This window comes from Cyclopterus lumpus, chromosome 17 (assembly GCF_009769545.1).
Source record: "Cyclopterus lumpus isolate fCycLum1 chromosome 17, fCycLum1.pri, whole genome shotgun sequence".
Classification (NCBI taxonomy): domain Eukaryota; kingdom Metazoa; phylum Chordata; class Actinopteri; order Perciformes; family Cyclopteridae; genus Cyclopterus; species Cyclopterus lumpus.
Window position 1 is genome coordinate 19,246,543 of NC_046982.1, and position 27,293 is coordinate 19,273,835.

General features: G+C 41.2%; 1 protein-coding gene across 1 annotated transcript; it reads right to left on the bottom strand.

The window, feature by feature from the left end:
• Window positions 1-1,627: 1,627 nt before the first annotated feature.
• On the bottom strand, window positions 1,628-27,135 carry tep1 (telomerase-associated protein 1). Its single transcript, XM_034554986.1, has 56 exons — window positions 26,944-27,135; window positions 25,968-26,503; window positions 25,638-25,829; window positions 25,325-25,474; window positions 24,406-24,570; window positions 24,187-24,324; window positions 23,853-23,924; window positions 23,447-23,568; window positions 22,443-22,600; window positions 21,986-22,095; window positions 21,809-21,887; window positions 20,961-21,141; window positions 20,122-20,557; window positions 19,831-19,983; window positions 19,629-19,700; window positions 18,843-18,964; window positions 18,582-18,647; window positions 17,878-18,024; window positions 17,458-17,749; window positions 16,784-16,905; window positions 16,442-16,555; window positions 15,965-16,082; window positions 15,156-15,344; window positions 14,585-14,772; window positions 14,336-14,477; window positions 13,848-14,027; window positions 13,652-13,744; window positions 13,081-13,216; window positions 12,750-12,909; window positions 12,281-12,414; window positions 12,090-12,178; window positions 11,609-11,723; window positions 11,482-11,508; window positions 11,186-11,396; window positions 10,874-10,994; window positions 10,540-10,664; window positions 10,335-10,434; window positions 10,009-10,164; window positions 9,082-9,294; window positions 8,906-8,962; window positions 8,638-8,773; window positions 7,779-8,030; window positions 7,438-7,589; window positions 6,410-6,517; window positions 6,151-6,255; window positions 5,848-5,977; window positions 5,651-5,736; window positions 5,319-5,445; window positions 4,760-4,890; window positions 4,529-4,650; window positions 3,804-3,947; window positions 3,226-3,325; window positions 2,942-3,089; window positions 2,752-2,834; window positions 2,282-2,386; window positions 1,628-1,969 (listed from the first exon to the last, which is right to left on the bottom strand). The coding sequence occupies exons 1-56, from the start codon at window positions 27,038-27,040 to the stop codon at window positions 1,850-1,852; spliced, it is 8,127 nt and encodes a 2,708-aa protein (XP_034410877.1). The 5' UTR covers window positions 27,041-27,135; the 3' UTR covers window positions 1,628-1,849.
• Between the last annotated feature and the right edge of the window lie 158 nt (window positions 27,136-27,293).

Below are 27,293 nucleotides of genomic sequence, written 5' to 3' on the forward strand. Positions count from 1 at the left end.
GTATTATTTTAAGAATCAAGAATCACTTTTCATCAGTGATAATGCTGTTCCTGTGGTCAAGGCTACCCCTTCAGCCCTCTTTTTTTGCTCTGTCATTTGCACTAAGGCTAAGTAAAATTCCATCTATTTTTCCAATAACCTTTAATGACACCAGTCATATCATTCCCCTATATGCTGATGATATTTTATTCTATGTTGACAAAGCCTCTACCTCCATTTCTCACAATATAAGCACTGTTGCAGATTTCAGTTCCTTGTCAGGTTATGAAACCAAATTGGACCAAATTAGCCCCTTGACCCTTAAATCTACATTTAATACAGAGGTCCTTGCCCTCTGAAATCCCCATCGTTAAACATTTAAAATACTTTGGAATGGAAATCTTCAATTCCCTAAATACAATCATCTCAAAAAACTATATGGAAATTTATAAATGTATTGAATCTGACCTGAACAGATCTTCTCATTGATTGTGATAATTAATGTTGTATACTACCTCATAGGTTTTCCAGGTTAAGATTCCATTACAAATACACACAAAGAGAATAAATATATTGAATAAAAGACGGTCTGGTGCTTATATTTGAGATTGTATGTCTAAATATTTGTTTAAATTGTAAAAATCTATAAATACAAACTTAACTTCACAGTTAAACTCAGACAGTTGAGATTAAACATTGAAACATAATTCAGGAGTGGAAACAAGAACAGGTTTAAAGAATCAAAGTACAGATTTAGCGAAACGGTGAGAGAAACCAAACGACTGTACTCTCGAAACTCCAACAGCAGTTCTCAGTAAACGACTCTGCTTCTGTCTGAAAAGATCTCTGATTGATCAACTGCCAACATGAAGCTCCTCACTCCACTAACGACTTGTATGTAAAACCCTCTGAATGAATCCTCCTGTGTTTGAGAAAGACAAAGAGACATCCTGACACCAACGAGGACTCTCTCATAAATCTGTAGCATTGATGAAGCTGACTTTTTATCAAAATCTAAGACTGGAGCGGTTGTGTAGCTTTTCTATCATGGCCTTAAAAGCACGCTCACATTCGGAAGAATAGTTTTTAATGGGGCGTCTGTAATACCCAGAAAAATCCAGTTCTTTCAAGTTACCAGGTACTGGCCATGTTTTCAAGGCTTTCACTTTTTCAGACACTGCATGGCCCCGGTATCTGACGTATGTCTGCAAAAATGTGCATTTCTCAGAGTTTTAACCCGTGCTCTTTCAAACAGAGTAAAACTTGCATCAGCCTGGCTTCATGTTCTTCCAGCGTCTTAAAGAATATGAATATGTAACACAATAACTCTTTTTAGATTCATATCCATCGGGCAGATGAAAGCTGCTTTTTGGTTTACCTCACTCCTCATCCTCAAATTGGTAGTTCAAGGTCATTTTCTGTGCAAAAACCTCAGGGATAATAATTAGCCTTCAATTAAAATCTGACAATAACCAGAATGTTATCACATATTTCTGAATATAAAATAAATACTGCTAATTTAATTAATATATTATTGACTATTTTGTTGAACGTGAAGAAAGTATTACATACAATTATTTTGGGGTAAATCCATGTTTTCTGAATTAGTCCTTAAAAAAAATCATAAAAAAGAAAACACAAAAAAAGGTCCAGATTTAAACATTCAATTTATTATCAAAGAAGAAAAGTTTAAAGTAAAGACACTTGTGAACATATCTTTGTAACTATTACCAAGATGCTTATCGTCACATACGATTTTTCAAAACAGATTATTTAGTGCATATTCATCGCCATTGAGAAAGCAAAACATTACTGGCAATTACTAGCGTAATTTCCAAAATGCAAAATTTAGTGCTTAATATCATGATAATTACTCTTTCCAGGAGAGAAAGTAGAGCTTTCCCAGTCCGTCACCACAAACCAGTTCAGTAGGGTTCACAGGGTTCACCTCCAAATGCAGAACAGGACCTCCACACACAAACATACCAACCTGGAGGAAGAGAAAGAGAGGGGGCAGAAGGCAAATTAAGACCATTTTTAAATTATTTAAAAATGAATGTGAAGGAAGAACTTTATCCTCATGCTGCGTAAAAAGAGAACACAACTTTCAGAGTACTTTGCTTTCTTGCCCGGAGTTTGATGAGAAGACCGGTACCATTCTCACTCTCTCCATGTAATGTGAACCTAGAGCCAGCTGGTTAGCTTAGCTTAGCACAAAGACTGGAGAAAGGGAGGAACAGCTAGCCTCGCTCCGTCCTGTATTTTTTCCCCAACATGTTATTCTTGCGAGACTCCGTCGTACCTGTTTCTTGGTGTTTCTGTCCCACAGCTTCACCGTCCGGTCGTAGGAGGCGGAGATGATGGTGCGGTCGGTGAGTTTCAGCACGCTGATCCTGTCACTGTGAGCCTGGACACAAAACATCATCACCGCCATTAAAAACAATACAAAGTGAACCAACTATTTCTGATGTTTGCTCAGGTCAGATGGGATGGTTTTGACACACACACACATACACACACACACACACAAAAACATTAAAACATTTTGGTGAGTTTTTGTGGCTTTTCTCTGTCGTCCTTCATAGTAAATTAAAATATCTTCAGGTCGGAATCTGTAGACGTCACGTTGGGATCTTGATCCTGGTGGTCATTTTTCAACATTTCATTAACTTAAATCAATCCATGATCCAACATGTTGAAAGTAGTGATACCTCACTACAAATATATTTTTTTAAAGTCTTATGTTCCGTTTCAGAGTCTCTCAGCTCTTACAGGTTTCCTGCTGCTCCACGAGGAAACCTCCGGAGGCTTGTTGAACCACATGTTGCCGCTCACGTCGCCACACACGACAAATTCTGGAAGAGCATACAACACATTTGATTTAAGCATACTTCTGCTCCTGCATATTCCAGCTTTTTATGCGTTTGTTTATTGTGCGATTAGTGGAAACAGACGTTAGTACCTTTGTCCACAGTTCCAGCTGTTATCAAACTCGCCTTCCCCTTCTCTTCCTCTTCCTCTTCCTCTTCGTCATCGTCTTCGTCTTTGTCGTCCTCTAGGGTTATCGTGCTGAAAGCTGTATTGAAACGAGTTTTGGGTCCCATGGCAAACTGAGGAAAGAGAGGACACTCAACATTTACTCTAATTTAAGGATGTGGTACACTAAACCGCAGGTTCCATGAGTAAATCTGAGCGCGACAATAAATATGTTTCGGATATTCAGCGATAACTTTGGTCAAAACTCACAACAAAGCCAATTTGGACTTTTCCCTTTTCTTCGCCCAGCAGCCACATGCTTTTCTCGTCGTTACGGATCACCCCCAAAATGTGGCAATTTCGTTCCCAACTGCATTATAAGACAAATACACAAAAAGCTTTACGGTTTGGTTTCATTATTTTGGGTTTAAAAAAAACAAAAAACAAAACTCAGTGTTTAATAAACAGAGATTGAAACTTAAATATTACATTTAAAAACAAAATCACTGTATTTAAGAGCTTTGCTATTATGAAGTTAATTATGAAGTTAATTACTGTGCATTAAATGATCAATAATTACCACTTTCAGCTAATTGGAGCGATCATTAAGGGCTAATTTAACCTAAAAAGTGACAAATATTTGATTTAAAAAGGGCGAAACAAATATCAGCTTAATTAAAAAAAAAATTCTGATCACCTCAAACAAAAAGTCACATCACGCATTTCAGGAAAAATAGTCTTCTTCTCAAATAATAATAATAAAAAAAAAAAACAGATAATAAAAGTTCAACTTTGACAATGATTGGTTAAAACCCCAGACAAATATTTTAAGTAAATAGTAGTGTTACCTCGTAACTCTGTGGTACCATTCATCAGCCACGTCTTTTGTGACGTCGAATATTATTGCCGTGTCGGAGACGCCCATCAGGACCGAGCAGAAGTTGAGGCAGATCACGGTGTTTTTCACCGAGTGCGTGGTTAGCTTCACCAGGCTGAGAGCAACAGAAACACAGGGACAGACCGGTTAGTGCTCATATATTTACAGTCTCCATAGATTTAACTCGACCCCAAAATGTGTTTGGCTGATTGTCACTTGCAGAAAGATGCACGTGTCGGGTTTGTCTTAAAACATGCTCGTCGGGAGTGTTTTTTAAATTGTGTAAAAGAAATACATCTGCACTACTTTCATTGCTATTTTCAGACTGAAGCGGTTGTGATTTTCACGCCTGCCTCAGAACATTTTTGTTGGCGTTTAGCCTTTAAAAAATATTTTCACTGCACAAAACCGCTCACTTTTCCAATTGACCAAATCAACCATTTAAATAGCAATGTCTTTTTAAGAGATCGGGAGAGGACACTTGGTTTTAATTCATGTTATGTCCTAAACCACACTTTAAATATGACCAGATTATGCACCGTTTCACTACCAAAAAATGGAGTTGGACACTTTAGAACATGCGCTATAAAATCAGATTAGATTGTTGAAATAAGCCCAAAAATGTAAATGTTAATTGGTTCATAACTGAATAAAAAAGGTAAAACATATATGACGACTGGCTGCAGTTGTGTTTACCCTGCAGTGCTGTGTTGTTGATTCCACACCAGCTTCCACACATCAACAGTGAGCTTCGAGTAGCTGACAGCCAACTGGTCATCGGGCATTGAGCAGATCGCTGTGACGGAGCTGTCTGAAGCCTGGTAGACACAAACAGACACACCGTGTGTGATTAACACACACACACACACACACACACACACACACACACACGTGTCCAGTATGCTGTACGTCCATTTATTTCTTCACCTGCTTCTGGCCGACCAGAGCGTTGTGCTGCCATACTTCCAGCAAACCGGATTCATAACCAGCGAAAAGCAAAGAATCTCTCCGAGAGAAGCACAGAGCTGTGGCTGGTCCTCTCAGACTGGGAGGACTCTCTGAAAAGACACAACACAGAGGTTAACTGGGAAGGTCACAGTCACACACACACACACACACACACACACACACACACAACATAACATATATTTGACACATCGCATTGAATTCCTGATCACACCGACGGGGAACCCGGTCCTGTCTCCTTCACTGAGCAGCATCAGGAGACGAGTGATAAATACAAACGAGGGTGGTTTAAAATGATGCGTGTGAAAACATATTGAAGGCAGAATATTTGCTGTGAGTGAACCTTTCACTTTTCAAAATTTCTTTAAAAACAAACCGTTTCTTTTCATGGTCCAGATGAGAGAAGATCAGACTTATATATATATAAACTGTATATCCCAGAGTTTTGGAGTGATGCATTTCTTGAATGTTCACATTTTTAAAATGGTATATTATTTGAAGGTAGAATATAAAGCATTACCCGTTGTCCACGTCCAGCATCGCAACGAGCGGTCTTCAGAAACTGTGAGGAATTCTGGGAGTCCTCCTTTGCAAATGACTCCACATATCGCACCGCTGTGACCCTGTAAGGTGCCCAGGTGCTCCACCTGTATGTAAAGACAGAATGTGAGACAAAAAAACATTGTATTATGTCTTTTTTTTTTTTATTGCATTGCATGTAGATCACATCAAAAGGAAATGTGTGAATAAAACAACAACAAAAAAGCATGAATAGGACAACAATTATGTACATTTGGATGACAGAAATATTTGACTAAATTTGGTTAAACCACTTTGGTTAAACCGACAGACCTGCAGTGGTTTCCAGAGCTGCACTGTGCCATCTTCAGAAGCAGTGAAAACAGTCATTTCTTCTGGGTTGACTTCTTTTTTCTGGTCTTAAAAACAAATTAAAAACAAAACACTTTTATACTCGTTACACTGGTCAACATGACCGAAAGAGGGAGAGACAAAGTGCCGGTGCACTTTCAACTCTTATGGCAGTTTACCTGTATTCGGTAGGAGTGAGCAGTGGTGGATACTTTTCTTGTGTGCAGCAACGTGGCAGATTTCCACGTTTGTTTCCCAGTTCCAAACATGCAGCGCTCCCTCTGCGCAGCCGGCCATCACATACCGCCCCTAGTCACAGAAACAGAATCCCATAATGAGGCCGAGGGCTCACTTACTGCAAAACGAGGCTCATTTGCTCCACAAATCCAACGATTCAAAAAACACATAAAAAGCCATTTCAGGGGAGGAGGAAACCACACAGCCTGTATTCTCTTTGATATATAAATGCAGAATTTGCTCACAAGACAGCAGATGGATGTAAGAGGATTCCTCAAGTCGATTGCTCCGATACAGTGGCCCGCCTGCAGATCCCATAAACAAAGCCTCCCGTCGCTCGAAGAGCTAATCTGTGACAAAAGAGAGGGAGTTTGCATCAACGCGACCCGTGCTGTGGATAACACGCTGTAGTCAGAGGACTCTTTTGGGTAATGGCTCTCTTCGGGCTGCAGACCCTGCGTAACTCGGGTTAGTTCTATCTCTTTCGCGTAATGAAGATTTTACCACACAGTCGGGAGTCCAAACACAGCTGGTGATCCAGTCTTTGTGAGAGTGAAGGAGCGATTTGGAGAGAACAGCGGGAGTGGAGCTCACATCCCACACCATCAGGGCCTGAAACAAAGACATACCGACAACGTCCTTTAAATTGACCGTAGAGTTGAATCAACGGCGCACAAAAACGGTTTAAAATCACAAACTGAATATTATAACCTTCGTTAACGTTGGATGTATTGCAGGGTTGTTGTTTTTTGTATTCGTTTTAGCTAGATGTACCAAATAAACTGGCAACTGAATACATGTTGTGACATAGTCAATTCGAGGGGAAATTAATTCAGAAACTGTTGATTGATCAACTGAGCGTACAGGAATTACTGTTTTTGGGGCTAATCCAGCAAAGGAACTACAATGCATTGATGCACAGATCATAAAATTCCATTATTTCATTGCCAACGATGGCCTGATACCCTCAGTGATATCAAAAGGGAAAATAGGCTTGTGGCTAAATGAGACTCCAGAGGTTGTCGGGGACATTAAATGTCGTCACGTCGAACATGGAAAGTCGTCTAGTTGACTGTTGTGATTATACTCCTTTTCTAATCTTTGAGAAAAGGATGTGAGACTGGAAATTGACGCCGCCATGACCACTCAATAGGAAAAAAAAAGCGTAGAGAATCAAATTTGGAGGCTTAGTGGCATTGACGTTGAAGTCTTGCTATCATGGTGTAGTTTGTTTATGGCCTAATGTTAGCATGCTATCTCCGGCAAATGCATTGACATGAATCTTGTTGAAGAAAAAAAAAAACATGTAAGTATCATAAATGTTTATTTGCCACAGGGCTTTATGTTCTGCAATAATCCAAAATCTACAGGAAAAATTGGCCAATTTTGCTTCTTTTTTTTTTTTGTCGAGGCAACAAGTGCGATGCTAACTTCCGGAGTTGGCCTCCAAAAAAATCCAAAAATAAAACTACAAATCTGTGTGAAAATCCATTTGGCAAATTCAGTTTTCATTAATACGGTCGGCATTGCACCTTGTCTTTTCCACCGGAGAGCAGCTGCGTCCCATCAGGGCTGAACGCCAGGCAGGTGACTGCTCCGCTGTGAGCCCTCAACAGCTGACGAGGGTCAATACAGGGCTCGAGGGCCAGATCGCTCAACAACCACAGAGCGATGGAGAAGTCCTCTGATTCAAAGGGGAATACAGAAGGGAGAATACTAAAACACTTATGAGTAGAGAGATTGATGTTTGAGGAGAGAGTACCTTCTAATGAGAACATGTTTTTAAACATGTGTGTATCCTTTTGGGGGATCAAAAATAAAAAAGGACATTTCTGTATGGTCATGTTTTTACTGCACCACCAGTGACACACACCTGAAGCTGTAGCCAGGTATGTGGCGTTTTGAGCCAATGCCAGGACGGGACCCGACTGCCCATTAAACATTCCCCACATTTCCAGGCCTCCCAGCAGTCCCTTCTCTTCATCTTTTTTCTTCCAGACCCTCACACGCTTGTCACTTCCTCCAGACAGCAGCATCACGGGTTCGGTCTGCTCAGCGTCCAAAACCACCCACAGCAGGCTCAATATGGACACGTCGAGGTCCGTGGAGTCCCAGACCTTCTCCCCTACGATTACAATTTAAATTGTTATGGTCATTTTGTGCAATATTTATACAGAAATAGAGGCGGTGAGTTGACTCAAAGGTCAGTAGGGCTCAAGATCCAAGTGCATGCTCCTGCATGAGTCACTACAATATAATGAGTAGGTTATTCATGTACTGTATGTATCTTCTCACTGTTTTAACATATTGTGTTTTATTTCCTTGACATGTTGCTACTAGTGTTTTTAGGGGGATCCCTCATGGCTGGCTTTATCATTATGAATTGAAAGATTTAATCCTGGGCTTCACTAATGTGTAAATAAGTAAATAAGTATAATAATTCAGTAAGTAAAGTTTTTTTATTATATTTTAAAAGCACCCTTCCTGAGCAGGAAACTACTTTATAATAAAAGTATGGACATAATATAAGTGTAAGAAATAAAATAAGCTGTAAATATAGTCTGTGAAGTGTTGGTCCTTAAGAATCAATAGACTATATCTATACAGACAAAAACATATTATTTTCTTTTAGACATCAGTATATATGTATTTGCCTATTTGCTCAGATTCCAGTGATTCAATCTCGAAAACGTTTTCCTTTTTTTGGTAACATTCGTGGCACATAAACAGACCTGAGTCGAGACTGAAGAGCCTGATGCCGTCGCCGTGGTAACCCACAGCGGTGTAGTCTCCATTCGCAGCCACGCACAGAGCAGCAGGCTCCGGCGTTACCGACTTCCACTTCTTCGGAGGAGGCTCGTACTCGCACTAAAAGCAGCAAACGAGAGGATCGATTTAAAAAAGAGAACATTTTAAAAGAAGTAAAAGAAAATATATTTGTTATTTTTCACCAAATAGCATCGGTTGTTTTGATCTTCACAAAAGAAACAAGGAGCTTACTTGATCATTTTTAAATGCAGTGACTGAACGTCCGAGTCCTCCTGACCAGAGCTGGAGCTGTTTTACAGAAAATGAGTGTGAATAGCTATTTAAACAAGTGACAACGGTAATAATAATCCTATTTCTTTCTCTTAAAAGAAGATAGCAGGTTCAGCATGTGCGAGGTTGTTCCTCACCGTGTGATCAGAGCCGGCGCTCAGCAGCATACTGCCTCCATCCAGGAAGGTGAGGGCCTCCGTGGCGCCGCAGTGAGCCTGGAAACATCCCACACAGGTGGAGGTGGGCACCGACCACACCCTGACCTCTCCAGACAGAGAGCCGGAGCAGAGCATGGAGGACGACGGAGAGAAGGAGAGACTGCGCACCGAGTGCTGGTGGCCAGTCAGGGACTGAGGGAACAGACGGAAGAGAAACCGTGGTTAAAAACTCCATCTTGGTTCAGTCTGGACACATTTAATACTAATAATGGCAAAATACCATGAATAGCTGTCTATTTCTGGATGAGTAATACACCACCTTAATATCTCACTGAGAGGATTAGGAAACTAAACAATCAAACAAGTATAATTTTAAAAGAGTAGTCAACCGATTTAGCATCTCACACACGCCAACATTGTCTCTGAGAAAAAAGGTTCAAATTGATCCAGCAGGACCAGAGTTAGTCCTATTATTCCCACACATTCCTCTTCCTTGCCAAACCCTCGCTCCTACATTACCCACAATGCAACTCAACCACTGCGATATTGGCTGGAAGTTAATGTGTGTTATAAGAGTGATGGATATAGAGTGCTGCAGCTATAAAACCCAGAAATGGTTCCGCAATTTTTTTACTGCTAATGGGGTTTTGGTTAGATGCCTAAAATAAGGCCTGTGGGTGTCATTATCAGATTGTACACAGCTCCACCTGGAGCTTTATTTATCTCCAATAAAAGGGTTTTATTCAACTTTTGAACATATGCAGTGGCGTTCTCCTTTAAAGTGTCAATCTTAAAATGTTGTTTATTCATCATCTTTTAACGTGTTCAAAAATATTACATTTAATTTGAAGTGGTGGGCATTAAACTGACTTGAGCTCCCCATATACGACTATCTCGACAACTCACGGTTAGCGGTGTATTCTGGAGCCAGTTCCACATAATCACGTTCCCATTCCAGCAACCAGCAGCCAGCAGGCGACCCTCGGGGTCAAAGGTCACACAGTTCAAAGGACTGGAGCTGGGCAGGGCGGCTACCTCGTTGACTTTAGTCGAGGACCAAACCTTGAAAGTAGAAAAACATTCGGTCAGCATAATCTAATTAGATAATGTTGACTGTAAATGTACAATTAAATAATAGTTGAGATTATTCGCTGTAACCAAAGTGGTTTTCTAGTCTTCCTGGGACACGTAAAAAAAGTAAACAACTTAAATGTGATTTGTTTGAAACGAACTTTCAGCATGAAGTCCAAAGACACAGTTGCCAGGTGCTTCCTGTCTGCAGTGATATCGCTGGCTGTTATCACATTAGTGTGGCCCTCAATAAGAGCGGTCCTGCAAGGAGACACAAACACAAACACAAGTTAACCCAAAACATCAGTAGCTCGTGCTACATCTGAAGAGCAGCGCGGTTTGAGATGCTCAGTGCTCTCCTCTCACCTGCAGCCATTTGCGACGTCCCAGATCTCTATGCGCCCATCGAAGGACGTGGTAGCAAGACGTCCATCCTTGAGAAAGACACAGCTTGAGATGCCGTCGCAGCTGCTCACCAACGACTTCACTTCCTGTTTACAGCCGGGAGAAGAGATTCGTGTAGACATTTGTGTGGCTTTTTTAATCTCAACATGCGTGATAGAACATGGCATATTAACAATTAGTGTTTAGGTGTACTAATCAATTTCTGCAGGAATCAGATTTTTTTTTTTTTAAAAGCGGGGTAAACACGCGATTGGACAGGATTGCTACGCTAAATAGAAAACCACGAATCTTGCACCTCTCCGGTCTGAGTGCTGATGAAATGAAGCGTTCCCTGTCCAGTGCCAACCACCATCAGCTCTTCATCAGAGCTCCCGACCAAACAGGTCGGTACCGAAGAGAAGGTCGACACCAGCTCACTGCGATGAAACACACGTAGACCCTCAGAGCATTCCTTTACATCAATATTGAAACAAAGATTCAAAATTTAAAAAAAGGTTCAAAGCGACAAAAAAGGGATACAAAATAATAATACTCAATGACGATTAGAAGATGTGCATTAAATGTGTCCCCTAAAATCCACCAACCACATTGCAGAAGATCCTCTTACCTAGTTTCCTGGAGACTCCTACTGTCATTGTTTAGCCACTCAACTACCCGGGCGCCTCCTTTTCCCACCAGGCCTTGTGCCCAGGTGTGAGCGGAGGTCTCAGAAGGCTCGTTGAGGGCTTCCTGAATGAACAGAGCCGGCCAGGAGGAGAGGAGGGGTCCGTGCCGCCGCAGGAAACTCCGGCATTCTTCTAGACGAGCCCGACAGCCAACTGAGAGCACAGAGAGAAACTGGTCAGAAGGAGGAATAAAACACACTCTGCAATGTGTGTGATTAATCTATTCTTAAGCACTTACGTGAGGGTGCAGACTTATTCTTGTCATCTACAGGAGGGAGCACATTTCACAAGTTTAGCCACGGGTAAACATGCCCTTGTAACAATTTCAAATTCATCCATCGTACAATATCATCCCGCATGCTCACCATACAAGCTGTAGGTCTCCTTGAGGTGGTGCAGGAGGCCGTGGCGCACGTTAGCATACAGGAAGTAGTAGCTGGAGAGCAGAGAATGAAGCATCTCCAGCTGGCCACTTTGAATCTGAACAAAGCCCCCCCCACCCCCAAAAAAAGGCAGTTAAACATCTAGCGTAAATATCAAGAGGAACTGGTTCTCTGGGGGATTTCATTGACCGGCGTGTATTTATGTTCTTTGCACAAGCACATTGTCCTGAAATTGTCAAACCTGAAGGTCTACCGACTGAAGCTTATAGTGAGTGTAGGTGAGCGTCAGTGTGCAGGATGTCTGATTGCATCTTAATAGCTTTCTCAACGGCTAAAGAATTTGTTTTTCCCCAAAAAACTGACTGACGACTGAGTTTATTAGAGAATACGTAAACGGTGCTTGTTTACTGTATTGCAGGTATGTATTGCATGTTGTTTTAAGTGGGGCCGGAATATGACCAACCAGGTTGGAAGGCAGGTGCATGAGCGAGTTGGCCTCACAGTGAAGAAAGGTATCCGTGCCCTGCGGGTCGGCCAGTGTCCACAGATGAGCTGTGCAAAGAGACAGGGCAGCGATGTGGTGCCAATTCAAATATAATAAAGACATTGACTAATGCTTGTACTGTATGACAACAGACTGCATGTACTTTATACCTGCCAGTACGAGGTGAGCTCTGGGTCGGTCACTTTCTGTTAGGAGGAGAAAGTCCTCGAAGGCCCTCCTCACCTCCGGATTGGTTAGAGCCAGCATGTCGTCAGTGTTGTGGCACTGAGACGGACCAGTCAGTCTGCAGATAAAGCATCCATCGGTTTAATATCACTATATTTTCAACTCACACCTCAGTGGGCTTTATCTAAACTGAAAATCCCTCTAATGTGGAGGAAATCAGTATAAACAGCGTAAAACCCGTAAAATGGTGATCAAATTGTAATGAGTGTGTGTATTTATTGGTATTGCAAATCATAGTACGTGAAAGTAAAGTTTAAAAAACAGCCTGCAAGGTGCAAAAAAAATTGCTGATACAATGACCTCATCTCAAGCAACCAAAGTCAACCGGGAGAGACCGTTGCCACAGATAATGGCAGCGTCCGTACTACCTGCACTCATACGGGTGCATTGTACCTTTTCAAACTCTGCGCTATATGGGTGAACGTTGCCATGGGCACGCGTCCCTTGGGCGTCCTGAAAAGAAGCATCACTTCCTGCCACGAGACCCGGCAGTCCCATGAGGATAAGTCGTTGCATGTGTTCAGTATAGAGTACAAGTCCCTCTCCCTCAGGCCTGATGATCAACAGGGAAAAGAAGAAGGAAAACAATGCTGAGGCAGCCAAAAAAAGTTTAAGTAAATGACCACTTTGGTTGTAATATCCCTTTAAATACTTTTTAGCACATCGCTGTCTCTATTTACCCAATCTCTAGTTTAAAAATAACGCAATGGATAACATTTCTTACCAGTGGCGCTGAGGGTGAGCGCCGCTAGGGCCCAGCGGAGCCCCGGCAGGCTTCTGTACTCCGAGCAGAGTCTGTCCAGGCTGTGCTGCACCAGCTGGCTCAGAGACTGAGGCAAGTCCTGGAGCCTCTCCTTCAACTAAGACACAGAGACAGAGTACGGTGGAACCACCAAGTTGATGATCATAGGCATGCGACATGTTGGGTCGGTCCAACCTTTCAAGAATTTAGGTTTATTTGTGAGGGTTTGTTTTCACAGCCCTATTTAATACTTTTAGAGCGTTATTCTACTCTTCGTTGCATCTTGTTTGAAAAGGCTGGATTTAACAGTGAGATTTGTTTATCATTTGTTTATGAAGCCCTTAATGGCAATGTACCGCCACACATCCCATCCTTAGTGAAATGGTCCTGTCATCATTATTTCTCTTGTTCAAGTACAGTCTCACACAGCTGCTAGCCATTTAAGAAGGTTTCATGTGAGCAGCCACACAATCCAACACATCCAACAGTGGAAAAACAACCATACCAACGTGCAAGTGTGTAAAAAAAAAAAAGAAGAAAACTGTTATTACACCTTATCAAAGGTGGCAAAGTTCCTCAGATCTTCACAGGCCAGGTGGAGGTAGAGAGGACTCACTGCTCCCTTCTTCATTATCAGCGTCTGGAGCTGGACGAGCAGAGCGTCAGATTAAAAGAGTGTGGGGCAAACTGTCGAGCAGCCTCGTGCACAGATGCAGAATGTGGACACTGTGATGTCTACTAAGAGGAACCTGGTTGTTGAAGGCAGAGTCACTGAGTTTCTTCCCGAAGGAGTCCAGTCCCCTCTGAACTATCTCCTTCCGGTCCGGCATGGTCAGCTGCGCCAGGGCAAACAGCACAGTGCTCCTCTTCTTGGCCAGGGTTTGTAACAGTGCTGCTTTGGTTGGGATGCTCACGACCAAACAAACACCCTGACAAGAAGAAAGAAATATAGAATATGAGTTGTACTGGAGCAGGTAAACCACTGGAATTTCAACCACAGATCTTTTTTAGTGTGTAAGCAACCTCCAAGGAATTCTGTTTTTAGCATTTCTTTTTAATTTACTTGTTCGGAACAATAAAAAAAAAAAAGGTAAAGAATAGACCATGTTTTGTTACCTTGTTAGAACGACTCTGCTCTGAGACTGGAGACATGACATGTACTTGATGCTGACACGCTTATAAAATAACTTCTAGGTATTTAAATGAGAAGTGACCTTTATAGGTCCATGTAACTGACCTGAGGAAGCTGCTGCGGGATCCAATCAGAGCTGAGCTGACCTCTGCCATCTTGGAGAAGATCCACCCCGTCGATGAGCAGCACCAGAGGTTTCGTCTTCTTTATGTCACTCAAGTTGGAGTGAAATTCTAACAGCAGATCTCTGCAATTAAAAACAATTAAAAGGAAAGGGAACAGCTGTTAGTGCATAGACAACATGGAAGCACCTGCAAGTTATTTAAAAAAAAGGACAATTGAGAATCTAGCTACTTGTAAGAATGGGGAAGAGGCGATTCCTCCGTTGTATCTTTCATCTTCCTCAACCGCTGAACGAGGAACCGAAGCAGGTTCTCCACAGAGCGTGCCGATAGGCTGGCAGCTGTAGAGTAGGAGATGACATCACAGGCGAGGTTTTTCCTGGACTTAGCTCCGGTCCTGAGGCTGTCTGCTAGAGCAGCCTGAGTGGAGGGAGGGGGAGAAACATGGGTGGCAATGTTTCCAATGTGGAGGATCTAAAACCCTTTACCAGTTCATCAGGGAAAGCTGGCTACAGTGCTGCAATAAGGCAGGTTTAAGGTTAAAATGTTTAGTCCTTCAAAAACACAAATCTTTACACCCAACAGGTGATATGGAGAGAAAAAATAAATAATAAACTTGTGAGTGAGTGATGATAATCAATGTAGCTCCTATATTTGGAGATTTTGGAGAACAAGCAAGCCTCCATGTGGTGTTTCTTTTATTCTGTCCAAGCTCCTAAAGAGATGTGACTGTCTACATGTAAATCACCAGATTTCCTGACAAGAAGAATAGAAGTAGGATACAATTCCTAAAATAAATGTACCATGAAGACTGTTTTGCCCTCTCCGGGTCCGCCCTCCACCACCATCAACCCTCCTTTGCTCTGGGCCTGCTCCACCATCTCCACAGCCCCAGACAGCAGCTTCGCCCTGCCGAAGAACTGCCTCTGCAGCGCCTCCTGGTGGACCTCCTGCTCCATCGCATCGGACAAAGCCTCGACCTCGACCTCCTCCTGCGACATTAAAGAATAGTTTACGGTTTACACATCTCTGAAGTCTGAAATGACACCAATCAATAATTTATTTTTTTTACTTAATTTGAATATTAAGTAGTTTCACACAGTGATGGAAACTAACGGAGCACATTTACACGTTTTAAAGTATAATTTTGAGACACTTTTTTTTTTACGGTATTTTATACTTGTATTTTTAGGAGGTAAAATATTGTACTTTTTACTAGTCACTTTTCAGATTGAGCTTTTACGTACCAAACATATGGACCGCTTTATGAAAGATGCATTATAATATATATATTATATTCAACAGTAGCAATTATAAGTAGCTCCACTTAAAGTACCACTTATATAATTTACACATCTTTAATAATGAGCCAATAATATAATAATATAACACTTAATAATTTTGCATAATAAAGTACATTTGATACTTTAAGTATATTTTTGGGGGTCATTTCTTCTTTTACTTAAGTACTTCTTCCACCACGTGTTTCACACTATTTAATCTCGGGTTTCACAAAATTAGAAAAGAAATGAAGCATGAAAATACCATATTTTGTTATTTAAATGACGAAGAGTTTGGAAGTTAAATTGATTGGACGGCCAAAGTGACTAACTTCCACAAACAGCTTGACCACAGCCGTCCACAGGTCTTCCAGCACGGCCTTGCCAAAGTCCTCCAGGTTTTTCAGATGTGGCTTCCCCTCCACAAAGCCTCCCCACTCACACGAGTAACTATGACAGGAAAACAGACGACGACGGCACCTCAGGATTATGACATATTATTATGACTCATTTCAGAATGCGATATGCCATATATATATATATATATATATATATACATACATATCTTTTTAAAAAAAAAAATATATATATATATATATATATATTTTAAAATATATATATATATATATATATATATATATATATTTAAATATATATATTTTAAAATATATATATATATATATATATATATTTTAATAAGATATATATATATATAAAATAAAAAGTCTTAAATGAGAAATATTCTAAAAAGTATATTGAACTATTGATTTAATACAGCAGCGTCAGTGCATATAACAGAGGTGACTCACTTTTCAGTGACCTTGACTTCACTGGCCTTGATCCTTCTCTTCAGAGTCGCCATTTTAGACTCAGCCTCCTTTGATTCGGGGACAAAGTCAGATTTCCAAGCCACCGGAACTGATCTGGGAGGAACGTTTTAATAAAAAAAAAATTTTTTTTTAATTAAAAACAGAAAAATACTTACATTGATTTCCAGAAATATGTAAAGTATTACAGCACCGAAGACCACTTAATGAAAACAAACATTTTACAAAGAAATCTACATCCCACGACTCATTTGTTCCAACTTTAAATGTGTAAAGAGAAAAGGCTTCGACCGGTGGTGATGTGTGAATGTCAGCATGGATTACTTGGTGATGTTTGGATCTCGGAAGTAGCAGAACATTCGCTGCTGTACCGTGTCGGGGTACAGAGCCTGGAACTGACGGATCTCCATCTCTGTGATGGACAGGCCCGCCGGGGCCGACGCCAGCTGCACACGGAGAAATAAAATCATGCATTTCTTTCATAATTTCAAAGAATATTTTCACTTCAAAGTCACGTGTGAAAACAGACACCATTCTCTTTCGCTTTAAATTATTTGAAAAGGATTTTTTTTTCGTCCCCTATATTACAAAAATAAATAAATATCAGGAACGATAACGTGATGGTTAGCCGTCGCTGACATTTCTACCTTTAAATAATAATTTTCCAGTTTATGCACAAAACTTATTTTTCTCATTGTATTGTGCAATAACCTTTTACATCATAATGATGAAGGTAAAGCAAAAGACGTGTCTAGTGACCCTTTAAAGATACAAAGAATCTACTTTTAGGCTGTTTTGTTATCGTCATAACTGTAAATAACAAATACAAATCATTGGAAAATAGTGCAGTATGAGTTTTATTAGTTTATTAATTATTAGTTTAAGGATTTTAAGTGAGCGAATTTGAATCAGAATTTGAATAGACCATGTTCTTGCACAAAATAAAGCAGCTCCACTTCATTCATTCTTTAATTTGATGTCATAGCGACAAGTCTTACCCAGCTGTGCTGCGGCAGGTCCGGGAGGACAGGTGTAGGGGGCACCAGGCCGTACCTCTCCCCCAGGATCCCCACCATCATCTGGCTGCGACATACCTCCGACAGGCACAGCTCGGTTGCCCGGGTCGACTCCTCCTCCGTCACGCCCCAACGCAGCTCCACCTCCTGCAGGTGGAGGCAGTGCGAGGCGGCGCGACGCCGGAGCTCCGGGAACACGACGCGCACCAAGACGTCGCGCTCGGAGTGCATGTCTCTGAAGGTGGAGGAGATGAAGACACGTACGCCTCGCCACCTGACGACAGAGGGATGGAGTTGGTGGAAAAGTTAAAAAGGGAAAAAGGAAATGTCTCCTGGTCTTCGATGGCAAGCAGCAAACAAGTCAAGTTTGCTTCTCTGCCACAAAATTAAAATTAAAATTACCGTAACTTGGGGCTGGCTGGTATTGGGACAACACTGTTTGTGGTCAGAGGGCCTATAGCGCCCTCTGGTGGTGGAGGGACCTTGTACACTTTGTCTAAATGCTCCACGTGGTCCAGCAGCCTGGAGGATCCTCGTTCTGCCACAAACCTTATCACAACGTTAAAGAAACAGTTAAATATTATAGAAAATATAGGTTATTCTCTTTCTCGGCTTGAGTTAGAGGAGAAGTTAGATAAATAAATATGAAGCTACAGCTTTAGCTTAGCATAAAGACTGGAAACGGCGAAAAGTCTTAAAGAAACAGAATCCTCCTTACCAGAACTCAATAATTAAAATGTGTGTAAAAAAAAAGAACAATTTGATGTTTTACCTGGGGTTTATTTGCTAGACTATTTATTTGCAAAGAATGACTTCCTGGTAATTTACACATTTCAGTTTTTGCACAGATTAAACAAACAAGATAAAGAGTTAATTTGTGAGCTTTAGAGGTCTTAGCTAACTGGCTGTTGGCTCCAGCTTCACATTTAACGAACAGATATGAGAAGGATTTGGGCAACAACGTTCCTACCATTATAAATATATCATAACCAGGAAGTTAAGCGTTTGCTTTTAGGAGCCAGTGGGCTTTACATTTCTTACATTTATAAAAATCATCTAAATCAGTTTGTTTTTTTTGTCTTAAAATGAGCAACCAGACATTTTACCTCAGCATTTGGTCACTGAAGCCAGACAGATTCACACAGTTCCTGTCAGCGATGAACTCTGACTCTCTGCAAGTAGACAAAACAACAATAAATTCAACCAAGTTAGAAACAGGACGGGGAAGCAGAAAACCAGCCGAATCTAGTTTGTCGTCTACATTATTGTGCTTTTTTTTTGTTTGTTGCAAAGAGGTAAAATAAAAACAAAAAGGACCCGTCTCTGCTGAGAGAATATTGTTAGAGAACAGAGAACCGGAGCATTACCGCTTTGCCAAGAAGATTTGCACCACGAGGGCGTTGTTGTTTATTTCCCTCCTGTGCGTGTTGACGGCCCAGTCGATTGTGTCGACGACATAATGGTCAGTCACCACGATGATGTTGTCCACCTGAGATGCAAAAAAAAAAAAAAAAACACGTGAGGTATCACAAGGAAGCATCTCGTACCGTCGTCTCAAGCAGCGGAAATTTTACTTTTAAGTATTTAATTGACGTTAAGAACCTGAAACTCAAGTGCCGGCTCAGCAAATAGCAGTAAATTATAGGAGCCACAGCGTTCGCAATTTCAGACCAGTTTTTTTGGATTTGAAAACTCAAACTTAAGCTGCCCTGGAGCAGAAGTCTGGCCACCCGCAGTCACAGAATATTATAATTTCAGGTGTTTCCTTTTTAAACATTTTATAGCTCATGTTTGTGCTGGTTGCCCTCCGACAATATTATATTAGACATATAAGCAGAAGGTAGAGAAAGCATCCCTAAGACCCGTCTTAAAGCATCCCTGAAATCAGTTAAATAAGTGTTGTTTATTGTGATACAAACCAAGAAGAGATGGAGACCATATGTAACAAATAAAATAAACATGTATTGCATGCAGCTGGCATAAGCTCAGCGGTGATTTATTTTCCTATGAGCTTTCTGCAAGCCAGTTTTAAAAAGACTTAACTCTGAAACCATCTATATATGTCCCCCCCCCCCTTTATGCATAAGCACTTATTATACAAAATAAAGACGTACTTTTATTTGGAAAATAAATCCGGATCTCAATAAACTAACCTTGTTTTTGTTGCTCAGCATTCTGGACATGGCGTCGTGGTTCCTCTCGTCATATGGCAGATCTGAACATGCCTGAGAAAGGGAAGTATTCATGAATACAGAACAGAAACTTCAGAAACACAGCTTCTTTTTTTTTTTTTTTTTTTAAATACTACTATCAACTAACGCTGGGAGTGATTTTAAAAGTGAAAAGAGCCCCGACCTTCATTTGCTTAATCACACTTCTGACATTATCCAAGAGAACATCGGACTTCAGCTCCACTTTATGACAGTGGCTCCACTCGTGTATGCAGATCTCACTGTCCTCGGCGCTGCTGGCGAGCATCAGCGAGAGCAAAACCGCCGACTCCTGAATCTGAGAGAATGCACAAGTGGGGAGAGACTATAGTAATTATAAATAATCAAGTTAAGTTTTTTTTTTTAAAAAGTAAATTTAAACCGAGTCAAATTATTATTTTGTCTTCTTTTGTGTTATTCGTAAACAGGCCCTCACAGAAGCAGTGAGCTCTTTGTTTTTCTTCTTCTTCTTTTTCTTCCGGCACGGCTCCTCCTCCTCCTCCACCTCCTCCTCTTCCTCCTCCTCAGCCTCCTCCTTAACCTCCTCCTCCTTCTCCTCTTCCTCCTCCATTTCCTCCTCCTCCTCCACCTCCTCCTCCTCCACCTCCTCCACCTCCTCCTCTTCCTCCTCAGCCTCCTCCTCTTCCTCCGCCTCCTCCTTCATTTCCTCCTCCTCCTCCTTTCTCTCGGGGTCTGGTGGGAGGCAGAAGTCCAGCTTAGGACCCGAGTCGTCATCATCGCTCATGCTGGAGGAGAGCAAGATGACGGTGCGTCCGGGGAGCGGCGGCACATTGTAGCGGCAGGAGATCTGGACCGCCGTCTCCAGAGCTTCGCGGTAACGGTCCAACAGAGCGACGGTGAACTCTCTCTTACTGGATACACAGACACAGTTCATTCAACAGAGCATATTTTCTTTTTAATACATGCAAATATTGTCTTTTCAACTGATCTAAACAATGTTTTTGTACGTTTCCCTAACATCACCGCTGTGTCTGCAGTTCAGTGACATGTTTTACTTTATTATTTTCTGGAGGCGCTGCTCTCTGCTTTTCTTTTTTTTCGGTCCTCAAGCCAATTAACCGAGTTGTCGTTGTTTATCTGTTTATTTCAAACTGCCGTTGCTTCTCTCACTTCCTGTGACAGCAGACGTATTTGAACTCGTGTCGTATCAGCCACAGACAAACAAAACTATTTCAAGTTTCACTCTAAAATGTTACAAAATTAGAAAAGAAAACATCCAAGAAAAATGCTGATACTCAAAGTAGGTTCCCATACTTGGCTTTGAGGACCTGGGTCTTCTTGGCTCGGTATTGTCGATAGATAAACGGCACGCCGAGCGTCACCCTAAGGCGGCTCCTCGGCGCCGTCTCCCAGTCCAGACTCTTGAAGCGTTTGCTCTTGGGAATCTTACTCAGGATGTCCTTCAAGATTGGGAGTGCTTGCACAGATGCTGAGGCTGCAGGAAAGAGAGGCAAAGGGGAGGCGTTGGGATGAGTTCATTGATCATTAAAACACAGTTGACATTCAAGAGCAAGACTGGCGTTATTATGCATTTTTTTAATTCTCAACAATTCCCATGAAAGGGCAAAAACTGTCTATATGTATGTATGTTTGTATATATTACAATATTCAGTGTACTATTATGTAAGACCAATAGGATCCAGCGGGCCTGAACCTGACTGCCACAGTCAGAAACCATATATTTGTTTAATGTGTATATATATATATATATATATCTCAGGTCCAGGCCCTCTGGATCCTATTGGTCTTACATAATAGTACACTGAATATTATACAAAACAAGACATTTGAGGGCATTTTTCATTGTTAATCCTGAAAATAATCGGCACATTAAATCGACAATAAAAATGATCAGTCAGGAAATTGGTTAACAATAAGAAAAAATATTAAATATCACCTGCTTTATCCTTTGAGAACCACAGTAACAGAAAACAGGAGTTTGTTTCAACGCAATACAGTTTAATTCATTTAAAATATTGTTTTTGTTAATTTCAATAAACAATTTTTTCCAATTATATTTTTGTTCTACACTTTAAAAAGCGGCATTCCCAAACACTGACTAAGTGGAATGCGACACCACGTCTTGTGCACGTGTTTCTCACCCAAAGAGTTGAGCTCCAGGATGACTTTGTAGGCAGCGAGGAATCTGGTGGGAAACTGACGGCTCTGAATAACCGCTTTCTGTAAACAAGTAAAAAACACAGAAAGAAATTATTAAAGTGCGAGTTAAATTACAAGAGAAACAACCGACTCGTATGTTTTACTCTGCTGGTTCTCACCTTGTTGGTCAGCCGGCTCAGGATCTTCTTGTGATGAGCCTCGCTGATGCCCTTCGTGATCATGTTCCTCAGGTTCCTCAGCATGGCCATGAAAGGAAGAGACTTGTTGTCTGCACGGCAGGGGAAATATCCATCAGTATGTGCGATCAAGTTTTAGTATTCGCAGGCGCGTCAGATGCATACAGTTTTATGTGCTTTCAAATGTTTAAACTTAATATTCATGTTGGGAAATATGTATCCATTGCTTTCTTTGATTGTATGTCTACCAGACGGGAAATTTAAATCAAACAGTACTTAAAATTAAAGAGTTGTGTGATGACTGACGGTACTTTTTTTTTTTCCATGGCACTTGGAACTGGTAATACTGTTGGCGTTTATTCTTTTAAAAACAATTGGGAGCAACTTGTGATTTAAAAAAAAAAAAAAAAAGGAGCGACGTGACATTTTGGAAACAGACCTATGAGCTTCTCCCAGGTGGCGGCATTGTTGCCCTCCATGCTGAGCAGCCGTTCCCACGTCTCCGGCTCTTTGAGCTTCATTCGCTGGCCGGCTCGCTCCCTGTCCCACGTGCCCTTTATTCCACTGCGGGTGAACGTCTTTGGGTCAGCAGGGTACCTGGGATCAACACATCACATGTTAAAAAGCCCAGAGGCAGGTCGGTGGTAAAGTTCCTAGGACAACAGAGTCACCTGAGACTGAACCCTTTTCTTATTATTCTGAACCTCCCCTGTCTCCTTTTATATCTTCATATTGTCTAAACAATAAATATATAAAACGCTATTTCTTTACCTAAATAAAGAGCTTTCCGTAGGCCTGTATTAAAGAGATAAAAGCTGCATTTGCGTGATTTAAACCCTCTACAAGACATTGTATGCGGTAGATACAAGAGATAAAGTATGTTTACGCTTCCTAGAAAATGAACATACCATCACTCCCCCCCATTCAAAAAGATTAATGAATGAATGCAGATATAAGGTATTTCTCCACCTGCGTGACTTACGTCCATTAGTGAATATGAACAGATAATTAATGACATGTAAAGATGTCTTTATAGGAGATATAACACTCTTTTTTTTTTTTTTTTTAATACTGCACAACACTTTAAGTGTCCTAATATTTAATATTCCAATTCTGCCTTTAACTACTTCATTATGTGTTCTAAATGTTTAATTATTATCATACAGTGGGTTTTATTTTCCATCTTATGTTATGCATTCTATTTCCTCACATTTTAAAGTGGGTTTTACATTTGACATCTTATTTTCCCTTTTTTTAATCTTTATTCAATGTCTATTGTCCCTTACTGTAAAGCATTTTGTGCTGCATTTCTTGTTTGAAATGTGTTAAATAAATAAAGTTAATTATCGTTAACTATTTATTACAGGTTTAAATACTGCGTATTGACTGGAAGGTGGGGTTAAAAGCAAAACTGTAAGATCAGTGTGCGTTTGTGTGGCTTACTTTTTCCCCAGAATGGCCATCACTTGTTCAGCCGGTTCTTTAATGTGAAGCTTCTTGATCAACTTCTTCAAACTGAACTCGCTCTGCTTTTTATCCACCACCTTTTTGCTGTCCTCTTGCAGCTGCACGCACACACACACACACACACGCACACACACACACACACACACACACGCACACACAGACACACATGAACCGATGCTCTGATTGGTTTAGTTTAACAATCTACATTAGATCCTTATCTGCAGACGCAACAGAGATGTATGTAAATATAAGCCCTGTAGCTAAACTCCTCCTCTAAATTGAGTAAAGAAAACATTGAATTAAATAACAGTAACTCAAAATGTAGAAACATCCAAAGTCCTTATTAAGTGGCACAATAGAAACGTACTGCACATTGACTTACAAACTTTTTCAGAATAGATTTATCTGATCGGAGCAAGTTCGCCCACTGTTTCAGCTGCTGGTCAGTCGGTTTCTGAAAATCAAAGATGGTGCAAGTAGAACAAACCAGGAGAGATGAATAGAGGATATACAAGTCTTCATTTAGAGAATTGAGTCAATGTTACTGAAATAGAAACAACTTAAAGTGTTTCCCCCCTCAATCAAAGTTGTTAAAAGTGTCTGTGTGAACCTTTGTTGTTCACCAAAAGGGAAAACTAAGAAACGCTATTACTGACAAACTTAACTTTAACCTTAGATTTTAACATTACACTAAAAAAAATGAAATGCTTCTGTACCTGGGACTCGCGGCTTTTGCGGTTGTGTTTACAGCGGTGTTTGCGCGTGTTGTATTTGGCCAGCTGATACTCATTGAACTGCTTGAACTTGTCAGCCATTGCCTTCTTCAAGCACGAGGGCAGCGAGTGGCTGAAGCACTGGAGACAAACACACACGGGGTTGAGACTGCACCGAACGGACCGGACCGAACACATCCGGGTTCACCCACTAACACTTACGGTGCTGTAGATTCGGACTACTTCCAGCCAATCGGAGGGCAGCTGGACGGCAGCGCAGAAGTATCTGCGGACGTGTATCTTGGTGGAGGGCTGATTGGCAGCCAGGGCCAATAAAAAGTTTGCAGTGATGCGGATGTTCAGCTCCTGTCGAGTGTAAACGGCCACCTGAATGGAGAAAGAAAGGATGAGCACACTGTACAGGACCGATGACATCATCATAACCCTTTACTGTCATAATATGACTGAAAGTCACCTCCACTGACATTATTATATGGTGAATAAGTACGGGGGGGAACAAAAAGGCACTTGTCGCATACAGTGTTGATAATTTAAATGTGAGTTGAAAGAAATGGACTAATCCAACTTGATTATCATAATCAATGTGGTAACTTAGAGGCTCATGTTTTCTGGAGTTGCACTAAACTGAAACATCTCCAATCATAAAAGGTTTGCTTGCAGGCGGACAAAAGTTGTGGAAAACTGATCCTCCAGAAAAAAGAAGAAAAAAAAAGAGCAATGATTTGATCCAATTCATGAAATGTATTCACACATGTTGACCTAACTTTTTAAAGGAAATTGTTAGACAAGTCATTTGGAAAATTAGATCCCTTACATGAAGCAAAATAAATATATAATAACTGGAAAATAAAAATATATATATATATATATATTTACTTTTTTTTCTTAGTGATGACCTTTCAGAATTGAAATATAATAAATACAAATTAAAGAATGATTTTTGTACTTCTAGTTTGTGGAATGCATTACATTGTGTACAGTCTATTACTCCATAACTAACTGTATAGATCCATTGACAAACAATCTATGAATTCTTCGAAGTCTCCGTAGAGTTGAAACATGTCCACAGAGTGAAACTAAAAGTTCAGGAGCGAATTTGGCGCTGCAATTAAAAACACACCTTGAGAAGAAACTGTGGATCAGAGACAGAAATGTCCTTCGCCAAGGTTATGATCTTTTTCCAAATACTTGTCTCCGAGTCCCAGTCCTTCTGGCCTGGAGCTATGCTCTTATTGACCAGGGAGCAACACACCATGTTCAGCAGGAGATACTGAAGGACAAACAGAAAGACAACGTGTTACGAGTCACTTTACTCAACACGAGAATATCATTTGGTGGCATGAGTGCAGCGAAATGCTAAACATGCAAAGCCACCACCAAAGAAGACAATATTTCTATGACATAAATATGCAGTGTAAAATATTTTCTCCCACCTTTTTGTCTTTCAGCTCCTCTGCAATATTTTCCTTCGCTCCATCAAACTCGGCAAATTCCTCTTGTTTGATGGCCAGAGTTTGTTCTAGTTCCTTGTTGCCCAACTCTGTTTCCAGGGCAGGAATTTCCATGGCTACCCCAGCATCTTCCTCTTCCACTTCAGGCAAAATATAATCTTCCTCTGAATACTCCTGATGCAGAAGACGTTACATTAAAGCAGTAATACCACCGATGGGATGCATCGAAACATTGTGTCGGACATTGTAAATAAGAAGGGGTCATTTCATTTTCTGTTTGTGCAAAAACAAATGAAAAATGGTTTCATGTACCACGCTTGAGTCTTCAGAACTGGACAGCATCCCTTCAGATGTTTCATCACTGCCTCCATCGCCTCCACCATCCACCTTTTGTTCTCCCCCCAGAGCATGTTGGAGGAATGAAGGCGGGTGAGCAAAGCGACTGAGGAGAGCACCGCTGGCCAGGGTCGTGTAGAGCAGCGACTCCTTGGGGATGGATGTCGAGGAGGCGAGGGAAAAAGAGAGACCAGGTGAGTAGTCGGTTAGGAGCTTGTTCTCTGTGCTGAGGTGAGGAGAGGTGAGGAAAGACGGGGAGAGGAGAGAGGAGGTGGTGGAAGACAGGCTGGAGGGCTGGAGCAAGGGGCAAGAGGAAGGTTGGACTGAAAGGGTTAAGCGTGGAGAGCAGAGCTGAGGCATCAACGTGGAGGTCTGAGCCAAGAACTTGTTTTCCAGACACAGAGGAGCATAGCTGGCAGACAAACTTCTCCCACACGTGACCTGCTGCTGCTGCTGCTGCTGCTGCTCTCCTTGGGCCACATTATCCTGCTGCAGAGACAACGCCTTCATCTCTGCAAAAGAAACACACACACATTGTCAACGGCTGTCCCAAACCGGCATTGAGACTAAGCAACTCGGCAGCATTCCTCCAAAGGTTTAAACAAGCATTGCACAACTGTAGTTAAAAGGGTGTGTGCCGCTCAGTTGAAAGCGCCCATGAAAAAAAAGGGGACAAAGTCTGGAAATAATCAGCATAAGGACTGACACATTTAATATGTCAAACTTAAGTCACAAAGAAAACACTTTCTGTAGGCTAAGAATGTTCAATCTGTGGTGTATTGTCAAGTTTAAACAACAAAATCCGGTATTAACTCAAGCAAGCTCTGCAACATTATCGAGACAGATGAGGAGAAGGGAGTCAACTTTAGTCGAGATGTTTATCATATTCTCCTTTTTATGTTGCGATGACTCAAGTTTTCCTAGAGGTTTAGGTGAAAACGCCAAGACTTACCGGAAGTAAAAGACCACCGGGGGCCCCGAGCGTTGACGCACAAACAAGTGTCCTCTTTGTGTGTAGTTAGCCTCGGGTGTACCGGAGTGTTTCGCATTTATTTCTGAATCGTTTTTCTAGCTAAATGCAGCTCATGATTTAACTACTTTAAATGTCCTCATCGAAGCAGTTGTCACCGAGAGCTCTGATTGGTCAGAATTCTGTGTACGTCTTTACCGTAACGGCACAAGTAGAGGGGCCTCAAATCAGCGAAAGAAAGGCAAAATTACTTTGGAATAAAAAAAAAGTAATCATAAAGAAATACAACATAAACGTGTACATATTAAATATATATATACTAAAAAAAAAAT